The following is a 14133-nucleotide window of genomic DNA, read 5'->3' on the forward strand; positions in this document are numbered from 1 at the left end:
TGTCTAAGAGTCCACTGTGACAGTTCCCCAGCAGACAACCCACATTCAGCTGACAGATGAATTGTAATACAGGGAAACACAGCTGTCAGAAAAATGAACAGGTTTGGTTTATCATTTGGCACCACAAAACCCAGGTTAATGGGTTTCACTAAAGTCAAGGGGGTGGTGGGGTAGCCTGGTGGTTAAAGCATTCGTTTGTCATGCTGAAGACCCGGGTTCGATTTCCCACATGCGCAGTGTGTAAAACACATTTCTGGTGTCCCCAGTCCTGATATAACTGAGATACTGGGAAAAGCAGCATAAAACCAAACTCACTCAATCACTCGCTCACACGCTCACTAGATGTCAAAACTGTACAAAACTAACTCTTTACACTGAAATCCTCATCACACCATCCTTCAGTCATAGTCAAAATATTTAAATGTTATCTATCTACAGGATGTAATAAATCCCTACAAGCAACAAACAATTATCAAGTGTAAGCTTTTTATTTAATAGAAATTAAAATCAACAGTTAACTGCTACCGACCCAGATCAACTTTGGCACAAAGAAGAAACTATTTTAGAAATATTCACAAGAAAAGGGACAACGACAACTCCTGAATGACTTCCCTGCAGTTGCAATTTCACTAATACTGTTATATACCTTTTCAACGAACAGAAACAGATGCAATTATTGTATGATAAAGACAAAAAGGAACAGGGAGTTCTAAAACACTGGTGAATCTTTGAATAGTATTTGAACAAATATCCTTAAATGAGCATAATCTCATTCTGGGATGGAAACAATTTGTGATGTTCTATTCAGAATTGTGCAAAATGTTTTTAAAATCCAGAAAAATACTTAAATTTAAGTTGTCACGGAGGTCAAAAGCATAGTAATATGTTTTTGGGTGTGACTCAACATGATAAAAGTAACACCTTAAAATATAACTTACACATAGTTTGTTGTTTACTTTGTGAGCAAATGAAAAAATGGGAAACATAATGACTTCTGTGGCCCCAACATTCTTATGTTACATAAGAATATGATCAATTACGTATTTGTTTGAGTATGTATGCTAGGCAAGAGAAGTTACAGAACATCAACCTCTCCTTCATTTTACAGCTGTTATATGGAAGGATTACGTGTTTGTTAACATCCTTTTGACAAAGTATGAATCTAACAATCCACAGTTAGTACTAGATTAATATGAATAAAGTAAATGGTCTTTAACGTCTCTGAGTAGAAAAAATATCCAGGGTTAGCATTGTAGTAATATGTATGAATTAGGTGTTGTTTAACTTCATTGAGTAGTATATAATCTAACAATTGAGGATTAGTAATTAGTAATTATGAAAGTAATTGAATTAAGTGCTCTTTAAGTTCTTTGGAGTAGTATATAGATATAACACTCAAGAGTTACTAAAATGATCTGTATTCAATCTTCTGTAGAGAGACATCAAGAGACATCAAGAGACATCAAGAGAAGAGACATCAAGGTCCACTCTTCACACAAATTTGGGCTGTTGTATCATAAGCTAATTTCATCATAATTTACATTCAATTCACAGCTACGACAGGACAAAGTCTGCCAGTAAGATAATAAAATAACACTACAATATCGAATTGCTCAGCTGATGACTCATGTAGACTCCAACAGCTCCAATGAAAACCAACAATTCCAAAATAGAGACATAACAAGGTCACATGCCGTGTTTGAATGGTATTTCAGATGCTACACTGTTGTAATCTCGTTGTCATGAACTTTTTTCACTGAAATGTATTTCTTTTCTACCAGGTGCTGATGCCATAACCATGTGCATTCTAAATACTATAGTTGTAGATATTTTGACAACTTGAGGCCAAAGGTTTTATATCTGAATAATACAACATTCAATATTGGCAAATGGGATAATGCTGACAGCAATGAACCTCCATTGCCCTGAAAAAAATGAGAGGAAAAAAATATATGTTTTAGACCAGTCAATACAAGATCACATGACTTGCATCAATCATACAACATATGTAGATCACATAACTAAATTGGATCACATGATTCATTTCACATGGAACACGTGGCCTATTGACTAACCAAGGATCATATGCGAACATGAGACAGATGGAACAGATGGTGTATCAACTCATATAGAGAACACATGACTCACATGGATCCTGACTTGCATCAACTATGTGACTAATGTGACTAATGTGACTCACATGACACAGATAGCCTGATGAACAAAAGTCACATGACTCAAATACATTACATCAGACATGACACACACTAATTCATGTCGATCATATGAATAACAAAGATCATTGTTCACATGGATCACAAGATGCACATCACAAGACTCACATGGAACATGACACATATCCCATGGATCATATGATACAGATCACATGAAACACATGGATCACATGGCTCAGATGACATGACTCACATCGATCATGACTCACATAATTCACATGACTCCCCTCCTCACCCAGTTCACAGACCAATAAGACGTACAGCAGTACTTCTGTGGAACGGTAAATGGAGGATACAAAAGTATGACCAGTAGAACCTTTTATCTAAAGTACACATGTGAGTGTCAATTATGAGCCATGCTGACTGAAGTCCTCGTTCACATAAAAAAAACAGCAGTGCCAGTATAACAGCCTGTGATTGAAGTGTCAGCTTGTCACACCAAAGACTTGGGTTCAGTTCCCAACAGGTTCACCATGCCATGTAACAGCTGATTATGATATTCGTTATCAAGAAGATAAAATGTATTTCAAGGAATGGTACACTTGTCTTCTGAACCATTTCGTAACTCCCATGCCAAATCTGAGCTGAGGATATATTTACAGAAATATTAACAAATGAAAACAACTTAACAACAAAGCCCTTTTGATATAAGTATAAAATAGTAAGTCATAGATAAAATCACTGAAAAATCAAAAATATTCAGTCACAATTGAGCAGTATTTGTAGAGATGCCATTTTTTAAAGATGCATTCCATGACAGAAACATCAACATTTCATTTGCCAGCCTAATTGGAAAAAGATCTAAAAGGTCTTTTTCTCATTTACAAACTACTTATCATGTCGACAGAACAATATTAAAAGTATTATGCTACATTAAAGAATTGAAGTTAAAATGTTGTAAAATTCCACGATGACCTTGAAGATCATGACCTTCATTGTGTAGAGAAATACCAATATGGAGGGAAAATGTTCCTGTTCTTCAAAGACATTCAGACAATTCCATTGGTCTGTCGATTGAACATATACTTTTCTCAACAAATATAAACATATAAATTTCTTCACTATGCCCTCATTATCAAATGAAACCTGTTGCGGGTTCTAAGGAATTTTCTAACATGCTCCCTGATGTATTTATTTGAATGAAGACAGAACGGAATCAAAACAATCAAAAAACAAATCAGCATGTTTTTTCTGGAAGATCAGAGTTGGTCTCAAGCGGATGGACACATCTCCACAGCTTCCAACATGGATTCCTGAAAGCAAAAACACATAAATACCACACCGATCTATGCATTCTCCAGCACAATATTAGAAGACCTTTCATGTCTCACTTGATGTATTAGGAAGAAATAATGACGGTCACGTTTAGTGTCATTCTGGAATTCTGTCAGCAAGTTTTAAACACAAGATAGCAAATACAATTCAAACAAACTCTTAACTTTAGGTCTTGTAGTATGAGATATGGCAAAAAAGTAGGCCCTGCAGCTAATTTCAAAAACAGTTTGGTAAAAATATATTTAAAATGTAGTGAAATGGTGAAATTTCTGAATCTTAGAAAAGGAAAATAGACATTTTGCACCATATTTCAGGCAATGATGCTGACTATACATAGTGACGCCTTGAACAAACTACATCTTCTCAGTGACATTACATCCACTGAGGACCCGTGGAGGTCTTCACGGGGCAGAATAGGCTTTCAGCAAGTCATGCTTGCCGTAAAAGGCGACCCTGCTTGTAAGGGGCGAATAAGCGAATCAGGTGGTCAGACTCGCTGACTTGGTTGACATGCCATCGGTTCCCAATTGTGCAAAATCAATGCTCATGCTGTTGATCACTGGATTGTATGGTCCAGACTTGATTATTTACAGACCACCTCCATACAGCTGCAATATAGCTGAGTGCAGTGTAAAACTAAATTCACTCACTCACTACATCCATTGAGAGCTTAGCACTATGCCTTGTTGCTATTACAAAATAACATCACATCTATAAAGCATGTTCATTAGTCGCAGCCTGCCCAATTCCTACGGACTGCATCCTTTATCGTTACCTTTCCCTCGGAGTGCCAGGAGAGCCTTGTCCCGAGTGGCAGAGTTGTTGAAGTCAATGGAACACAGGGTTCCGAGGCCTCGGGCATTCTTTACCACCCCAGGAAACTTGGTCTGAATCCACAAGAATTGGAATTGAAATCTTTGAAGACTTGTTGACAGCAGCACTCTCTTCTCAAGGTTAGCCTCTATGCAGTTTGTGTTAAATATTAGAATAACAGAATTTCACAGTGGTGAAGCAAGTCAAATTTTATCATCAATGCACTCACTGCATGACATTGGTCATCAGTTACCATGACAATACAATCAGATGACAATGCTAATCTCTGTAGCTGAATCACTTTATGTAACCTTGAAACACAAGACATTTCATTACTGTTTATTTTCTTGGATGAATTAATTTGAAAGACAAATAGAATCTCTCCTTTAGGTAATTAGATATCAAACACATAGCACAACAGGAAGTTGTGAAAATGTAAAACTTTTATAGTTCTATTTATTCGTCATAAAAATTTGCACAATTTCATGCACTTGGTTCAGCAGAAGTTATTAATAAATTTATAAAGAAAGCCAAATTTATAATTGTCAAATGTGTTTCAAATATTTCATTTCAACTATCCATTGTGATTGAATAAATATTCAGTGTGATACATTGATAGCACCATTCTTCAACCATGCAGTTATTAATTTAGAATTGATTCAACTGAACAGAACTACCTGTGCATCTTTGAGCCCTTGCTGCAAGTATGCCCCTAAGTTAGCCATATTGGCCACAAGGTTTTGACTCTGGATGACCTTGACCACTTCCTCCAGCAAGGTCACCTTGGCAGGGTCACCAACCCATGTGTTGAATATACGAAAACCCTGTAATATAGAAAACTTAAAGAAATCTGCCTTGTACAAAATATTTATTTCCTCACATGTGTCATAGTCTCAGGTGTCTAATTGTCCCAGACTCTGAGTTTCTTTTTAACTTTCTAGTCGTAAGTTAATGTTAATGTATGGCACTTACCACTATCTTAGAGATAAGAGAGTTTTGAAAATCTAGGCCCAGGTTTTGAGAAAAATGATATATTTTATATTCAATGAATATTCTTTAAGAAAGCATTCCCTTAACTATTTACTGATTCAAAATGTATATTTGAAAGAAATCTTTAGACAATAATCTCAAATGTCCAACTTTAGTATTGCAGCATTACAAGTATAAGAAAACTTTTATTTTTTAATAAAACCTTAGAGCAGTCCAATTTCTTTAACAAATTAATTAAACTAAGACTTCTTGTGTAGAAGAATGTACTGTTCATGAATTGTTGATGTATCAATATGTGTGAAGGTAAGAGCAATAAACTATGTTGATGGCGATCAACACCATCACCTGTTGTGGTCGGTAGTTCTGTCTGTAGTAGAATCCTCCTGTCAGCATCTTCTTGGCAAAGGACACAATGTCTGGGGGCTCCCTCAGATTCCAGTGCTCATGGGCCCAGAACTTCCCTGAGGCTGCACACCCAGTCTGAACTTCATCAAACATCAGGCCAATAGTGTTCTGATAATGTCATCAGAGCAGACATTAGGTGAAGTGTTTCAAACAAGCTTCTTCAAATCACAAAACAAAGTCAAGCAAAATAAGTATATTCAGGTACCGGGTATATCAAAAATCATTCCTGCATCCAACTCTGTAAATTAAAAACTCACAATAAAATCAAATGATCACCTCTGTAATGGCTGCCTTCTTCAACTGTCCTCACACTGAAAAAGATGACATGTTATCAGGTCTGCCCTGTGGTCTTTAAGCTAGGTATATGATCATTATATGACAGCAGTTGTAACCCGGGTAATACTCTAATGTATACTCTTCAAAAAAAGAAGTGGATAATGAACTTTCAATTTAGATAGGAAGTGTAAACGTTGAACAAATGTTTCAAGGACAGACATCTTATGAACGCATCACCATTTCCCTCTATTACCACCCCTAAACACAATGCAGTAGCCCCATACACCTGCATGGGGTCCCATTCTTGATTTTAATGTTTTCTAAAGAAGGTCGAGAAATCACTTAGAACATAAATTTTGACACTCATCTTGCATCTTGTTTGTTTCTAGTCATTAGTTTTAAAGTGAAAATCGTATATATGCAAATTACATGCCATGCACCAATCATCTTTCAAAATAATTATGGTTGTAAGGAAATGCAAATGGTGAAAATTGGAAGTGCAATCTAATTGTCTACCAACACTCACCTCTCTGGCAATATCCTGTAAACCTTGGAAGAAGTATGCTGTAGCATGGTTGTCTCCCCCTTCACACTGAATCGGTTCCACACAAATGCCTACCACAGATCGGCCTTTTTTCTGGTACTTCTCTATCAGATCTCTAACCTGTACACATAGTAACACAATGGGTCAGAAACAGAGAGTCTTTCTTCTTCCAAATGTCTATCAAACTGCTCACACAAACCGCCTACTTTCATGTCTTCATTCACAAGGAATATTACAGAGAACAAGTTTAACACTATTTTAGTTACATCACCAACCGTCTGCCAAGTGAAGAAGACTGAATTGATGCAGCTGAAAGAACTTCAGAGAAACCTCTTTAGTGGTAACATCCCCAGAAACAAGACCAGGATAAATCATGGGTGAGATAATGTTTCTTTACAAGTAAAATTACACTACACAGCTTGTTTTGCTGCCTTGACACTGGGGCAATCTTTGTCCCCATACTGCAGGGATTTACACAGACTTTGAAAAATGGGAGTCATGAGACTCACAATATTTATTTTGGGGAGTTATTTTCAATATTTGGGAGTCATAAAAAACATTTCTTTGTGAAAATAAAAAGGCATGTCAAATTGACTTTATTGACCTGAATTCTGACCTAAACCCTAAAACATGCATCAAGCTTGACTGCTATGAAGATATTTTGAGAGTCTTTTGCAAAATTGTTGCGGCAAATACGCAAGAATCATGCCTCATGTAAAACCCTGTTACTGACCTCTACCAAGTATCAGAGAGCTGTACAATATTGAACACTGCGGACAATCTGCTAGCTACACAATACTGACCTCTGTCAAGCACCTGCTACACAATACTGACCTCTGACCTCTACCAAATAACTGCTACACAATACTGACCTCTACCAAGAATCTGCTAGGTACACAATACTGACATCCGCCAAGAATCTGCTAGCTACACAATACTGACCTCCGCCAAGAATCTGCTTGCTACACAAAACTGACCTCTGCCAAGAATCTGCTAGCTATGCAATACTGACCTCTGCCAAGAATCTGCTAGGCATACAATACTGACCTCTGCCAAGTACCTTCGATACAATACTGACCTCTGCCAAGCATCTGTCTTCTTCTGCCCTGTTCTCTTGCACAAAGTCCTCTAGGGGGTATCTCAGCTGTGGAAAGGAGGCTGTTGGCCAATCTGGTGCTGGGAAATCCAGTTTGTGGATTGCTTTTGAATGAGTTAATGCAAGAGCACCTGTGGATCAGTAACAGAATAAGAATGTCAACAGGGGGCATACACTGTACAGTCAAGGAACAACCAACAGAATCTGTATGAAGAGAAGCATTCAGAGTAAATCTTTTGAACTGTTTCCTGCATTCGACACAGTTCCTATTGGTTTGACTCCCTGAGCTGGTGGGAACTCAAAGACTTCAAGGGTCCAAGGAGTACAAACACATCTAAAGCTTACAGATTGCAAATCACCAGATGGGTTGGGTTTGGCACAAACAGAAGTAAAACCACTCTTGGAACACTCTGTGTCTCCCAAACATACTGGATTTATTCCAAATGTTAGATATGTTGCAAAACCACACTCACTCAGTTAAAGAAAAACAACAAATATCTGCAGGAATTTAATGCTGATGCTTCTTGATGCACTCTAACCCATAGTTCTGCCGTGGAATGCTCCTTTAAAGCTGAGGATGCTGAGATCAGGGTTTCCAGGAGCCTGGTTCATCAAACAGCTTGTAAGCTCTTCCTCAGTCGGGGGTGCCCCACCACGCTGTCGTGCCTGAGGATTTAATGAAGAACAGACTTGATCACAACTTACAAGTTTTGTACTTGTTTGAGAATATTTTTGTAAAGTGTTCTGTTTGGAAGTTGAATTTTGAAGCAACCTAAACCTTGCTTTCCTAAATGTACTCTCAGAAGATTCATGCATTCTGGTTTAATCATCATGGGACCTTGACCCTGAGTATGACACAGTCACATGCTTGTTTGTTTCTAATGCCACAAAGTGTGACACAGTCATTTAAGTGAATTTGATCTCCATGATCTTCAACAGGTAGTATGTTCACCAAACATTGGAAGTAACACAACACCGTGTCTTGTGGACTGTTGGTAATTGAAACCCTCTGTCCTGATCAAAACACTTTGTTGTTTGAAGCACTCATCAATATTCCAACTATATGGTACCAATCTGACTGGACCAGACAATTCAGTAATGAACAGCATGAACATCGATCTATGCAATTGTAATATCATGATGTGCCAACCAAGTCAGTGAGTCTGACCAACTGATCCTGCCAGTTCCTACTCATGACAAGCATGGGTTCCTGTGTGTGAAAATCAAATCGAACAAGGATCTTCACAGGTTCAGATAAATGAAGTGTTTCAAGTGTTGTAAAGTTTATTTCACTCATTTTTTCTCAAATTCACTGTCAAGGTCAAGTATTTATCACAGCATTAAATTTGAATCAAATTCTTGGAATTCTCTGAACATATTTCAGAGACACAAGCTCTGCTGTTACTCATACACATTTTCACCTCCACAAGTCTTGTAACTTAGAAGAAATGTTGACAATGTAAATATAATGATCAGCAGGCAGATGAACAACAGGTCCGAAAACAAGATGGTGGACAACACAACATACCACTTGGCTACCACCACATGAGATAAAAACTAAGGATCAGAAGTGTTAATCTGTGACACAAACCAAACACTTTTTCACATATTCCGACAAGACTTACTTTATATTCAATGAACAAAGCTTTCTGGGCATGTTCAACAGAACAAGCTCCACATGCCATCGTCTGAACCTCTGCCATGCCAGGGGGAGCTACCTAGAAGAGAAATCATTCAATCATCCAGTAGCCTGAATCTTATTAGAGATGACAAACCTTTAAGGATGATCAACTTCTTTATTTTTCATAAATAATCCATAAAGCTGATCATCCTTTAAGTTTTGTCACATCTATACTACAAACTTCTAAAATGCTACTCAAACAAACCTTCATGTTCATGCCTACCGTCACTCTCTCCCTACCCGAGACATATTTTCCTATGTATTTTATTTTAGTATTATTTGATTAGAAAACATATCGGCAGAGGTAAAATGTACTCTTCAGGAAACCTACATTAAAGTCAGCCAATGACAGCAGTTGCACTAAATGACTTGTTCTGAATCCTGTCCAACAAACATCATATGAACATGTTTTTTGGTATGTGTAGGACAGCTGTCAAGTTTTCATGTAAACCATGATGCAGGCTCTAAATCTAAATGTCTAAATGTGAAGATGTGATAACTGACATAAATCACAGAAGTTTCATCCACCAGGTAGCTAGACAAATGTCTTAAGATTAGTTTGGGTGTTGTGTAACGTCACACTCGGCAATGTTCCAGCTATTTGAAAGCAGTCTGTAAATAGTATCAAGTCTGGACCAGACAATCCAGTGATTAACATTAAGAGCATGACTGTATGAACCATGTCAGCAAGCTCGACCATGGCATTCCGTTAATGCTTCTCTCGACATGGATAGGTTACTGGAGAGCAATAATAAATAGGTAAGAGGCTTAGCTCCATTTTTTGCCTGATTAATGCATGTCGGATTAATGCATGAAACTTTGTTCAGTGCAAGGGAAGCTCATAATAAAACATATTTTTGGAGAACAATGAACACTGTGTGTCTGTGATTAATTGATAAGCTTACAAAAGTTGTAGATTTAACTAAGCAGTGCTAGTTTAAACTTTTGTTTCGCTATTGGGGTTGTGAATTGGGTACAAGACAATGGAGTACTGAAACAAAAACAGTATGACACATCTGGGTTACAATTGTAAGACATATAATTAGGGTTAGGTGTGGACCAGACTGTCAGTTAGACACAAGTGGGGACATGACACACCAAAGTTCAAGTCAACACGGGCCACTCGGCATCAGTATCATCATATACAAAGGTAACATGTCGGTCAATGATGTAGCCTTACAGTCCAGGTCATCTCACCCTTTTGCTAGCAGTAAGGTGTCCTTGGACATGTTGAAGTGTGTGATTGCAACACAAGTAATATAGTAAGTACTTGACATAAATCTTGGGAGATTATGTTAGTGTTTTTTTAATCTGAAACATGTAATTGATCTAAAAATATTTTTTTCTTTACATGTGTTGACCAATTTTTTCTTTCAAAGACAGTAGTCAAGGTCTGTACATACTCTACACATCCACCTCTTTGTGTGTGGGCGTTGGGTTAGCCTAGTTGTTTAAGCATTTCTTTGCCATGGCGAAGACCTTGGTTTGGTTCCCCACATAGTTACAATGTGTGAAGCCCATTTCTAGTGATACTGGAATGTTGCTAATAGCAGGGTAAACTCACTCATTTGTGTGTGTGTGTGTGTGTGTGTGTGTGTGTGTGTGTGTGTCTGAGTGTCTTGTCACTCTCTCTGTGCATCTGTCAATGTATGTTTCTAAATGTCTGTGTATTCATCTGTCCGTCCATCAGTATATCATCTGTTTATACATCCCTTTGTTCATCAATCCATCTGCCTTTGTCTGGACTTGCATCTCTGATTGTGTCTGGGAGTGCCAGTGCATGCAGTCAGGAGATTTGCTACAGCAAGTTTCCACTCCCATTCTTCAGAAGCACTACTCATGTTAATAGATAATAAGTTTACCCTGAATATTGAAACTAATTTTGGACTAAGAAATAAATATTGTTTTCTGATCCAGTGCTAGAGTTTTTGTATCATATATGCAACCTCTGTGCCAGTAAACTGTTTCCAGATTTGTGTCAGGTATGTGTCACTCATACCTGTTTAGTTGTTCTATATACTGCACTTACGTCACATCAAATTTACACATATGTCTGGACATAACTGACAGCTGTTGTCGTCATCATGACCCATATATATGTATGTTCCTTTCATTTTCATCTGATTGATGATGTGGAGATTTTTAGGTGCAACACATTCAGAGCAGAAACCTAACATAAAATATTCATGACCACCAAAGCAGAACATTTGCAAGGTCATATGCACAAATACTCTGTAACAATGCAATATATGGTCTTATCCAGCTGACACTCACAGGTCTGCTGCTCAGCAAAACCCAGACCCTTCTCTATAAATGTTACATTGATGGTGTTCCCTGATATTGATATTGCTGTATTATTGCTAAAAGCGAAATAAAGGTCAACTCACTCACACTCACTTTCAAAAAACGATGTGAGGAGTATCTTCAGGTAAATGGTATGATGGGAACAGTGACATCATCCTGCAACAGCTAATCAATTCACTGTTACACAGTTTGCAATAATCAAACTATGCTACAGACACAAAAAAGCACAGATTGGTGACCACTGACCCTGGTCAAGTAATCCCAAAGACAAGAAGAGCGCATGATTGACAGGCTCTATCAGTCAGGTGGTGTGTGGTTTTGTCCTTGGATGGGTGACCGTGTTTTGCAGCGAAGAGTTGACTCTTTAGATCTAAGTTTCTACAAATTCAGTCCTGCCCAACAATGAAGCACATGAGATACATGTGGTGGCTATGCAAGTTAATTTGTTCAAAACTGCCTCTGTTCACCCAGCATGAAATGGGTACCCAGTGAGACAGGCAACTTGGGTTATCCGAGGTAATAATAATCAAATTGTAAGTGTCAGTGCTTTGAGCATTACACTTGTATGGTAGAAGTCAGAGCTAAACCAATGCTCTTATCATTTTAATCAAATCTGTCATAAAGCTATGAAGACATGATTTACAAGTCACACAATTAGAGCTTGTTCCCATGCTTGATGGCCATGTTTAGTGCCACCCATTACAAATCACCAGATTGTAAACCAGCTGGGTTAACGGGGTCTGGTATATGGTGTATTTCCATTACATGCTGTGAGACCTCATGACAATTACTGATGGGATCCATTATTGAGTGGGTAGCGTCAATATGGCTGAGCAAACATAGCTCCATATTGTGCAAGGAAGTGTCACAGGACAATACTTCCACTATAAAACATTTGTTGTCCTCTTAGCAAGGTGTATTATGTCCTTCAGAACAAGACTGCATTTGATTTGAGGTCCTGAGTGAACGAATGTCCAACAAATCATGGTAGTCTTACCCACTATTCATTCAAAAAAGTCAAGTTGGAAAATGTTGGTTTTACGCCCTATTGTCCCTATTGTTCATTCATTATCATCATACAACTATTACCTCAAACAAATATTTCTCAGAAACAGTGGAAATTACAGACTATTTCCAGGAATTATTTTTTGGGGTGGTGAGGGTGGAGGTAGTGGTGTTATTCTGTTTAACGCCACACTCAGCAATATTACAGCTACATGGCAGGGGTTAGTACATAGTTGATTCTATTCCGGACAATCCAGCAAAAACAGCAAGGGTATCCATCTGCACAGATTGGGATATGATGACATGAGTCAGCCAAGTCAACAAACCTTGCAAACAAGCATCTGGGATTGCTGAAGATCATCATACATCTCTCAGTATTCACTGCCATTTTTATTTTTAAAGTGATTAAGTGAGTTGGGTTTCACACTCCTTTCAGCAATATTCCAGCAATATCATGGCCGAGGACAAAGGAAACGAGCTTCACATATTTTACCCTTAAGAGGAATTGAACCCAGGTCTTCAGTGTGACGAGTGAATACTTTAGCCACTAGGCTACCTCACTGCCCATCCCTTTATGAAGAAAAAGTGACAACACATGTCATAGTATCACTAAACTGTCTTGTCCAAACTCGATTATTTACAGACCACCACCATACAGCTGGAATATTGCAGAGTGCAGTGTAAAACTAAACTCAATGAGTCAATCACTGTATCCAATAACCTGTGCAGTGTAACCATAAATGGGGCAAGCAATCTAGTGACTGATGGATGAGCATATATCTATTGAATGTGGGCCAATTCAACCACACATTGAGATGGACAACTTTGGATAATTAGATGGTGGTTGGAGAGTCCAGTTGCTACCTAAAGTGGTTCTTCACTGCATCAAAGTTGTGGGCTTGATTAAAAAAAATGTACAACATATGGAGTCCATTCTGGGAGTTTGTTCCTTTGATATGACAGGAATTTTCTTTAAAGTACGTAACAAAATGCTCTCACTCACTTGCTGAAAGCAGTGCACCTTTGAAACCAAACATTAACCTTTACTAGATCAGATAATAAAGATAGGTAATGGGAAGAGACACATATGCTGGAAACATTTAACAAAACCTACTTTCTTATCATGCGAAACCCATTCAATCTCAAAATCTGTAAATTTCCAAAACTTTTCCGTAACTTCATTTGCAAATCGTTATTTATTTCCTTTTACTGTGGATTGATGCTCGGCAAAACAATAACATAAACTGAAAACACTTCAGCTTTCACATATAATGACAAAACATTGAAAAGATGGATGCATAAGATTTTCAAACATAATTCTTTTGGAAATCCTCGAGTCAGTTACAACAGCATTTGAGATGGCTCGTGATCCACAATTCACAGCTGAATCAATGTCTGAATATTGATGTAAAAAAGCATTGCCTTGTGCTAATGATCTTCATCAGTTTTCTTCCAGTGAAATAATTCTAGTATGGCTCCAACACCTGTCGCTCTGATGGCAGGTAATCAA

The 14133-nt window shown here is 37.8% G+C and overlaps 1 protein-coding gene across 2 annotated transcripts in view; it reads right to left on the reverse strand.

The window, feature by feature from the left end:
* Positions 1–472: 472 nt before the first annotated feature.
* LOC137284616 (4-aminobutyrate aminotransferase, mitochondrial-like) overlaps positions 473–14133 on the reverse strand; it is a 29437-nt gene continuing 15776 nt past the window's right edge. For both annotated transcript variants that reach the window (XM_067816498.1, XM_067816497.1), the window contains exons 6-13: positions 9259–9351; positions 8173–8299; positions 7616–7764; positions 6520–6657; positions 5658–5825; positions 5000–5146; positions 4285–4396; positions 473–3487 (exon numbers count right to left, since the gene is read on the reverse strand). In XM_067816498.1, coding sequence (XP_067672599.1) covers positions 3366–3487; positions 4285–4396; positions 5000–5146; positions 5658–5825; positions 6520–6657; positions 7616–7764; positions 8173–8299; positions 9259–9351 — 1056 coding nt within the window. In that variant the 3' untranslated portion in view covers positions 473–3365. The remainder of the gene's footprint in view (positions 3488–4284; positions 4397–4999; positions 5147–5657; positions 5826–6519; positions 6658–7615; positions 7765–8172; positions 8300–9258; positions 9352–14133) is intronic.

Source organism: Haliotis asinina, chromosome 5 (assembly GCF_037392515.1).
Source record: "Haliotis asinina isolate JCU_RB_2024 chromosome 5, JCU_Hal_asi_v2, whole genome shotgun sequence".
In the NCBI taxonomy this organism is placed as follows: domain Eukaryota; kingdom Metazoa; phylum Mollusca; class Gastropoda; order Lepetellida; family Haliotidae; genus Haliotis; species Haliotis asinina.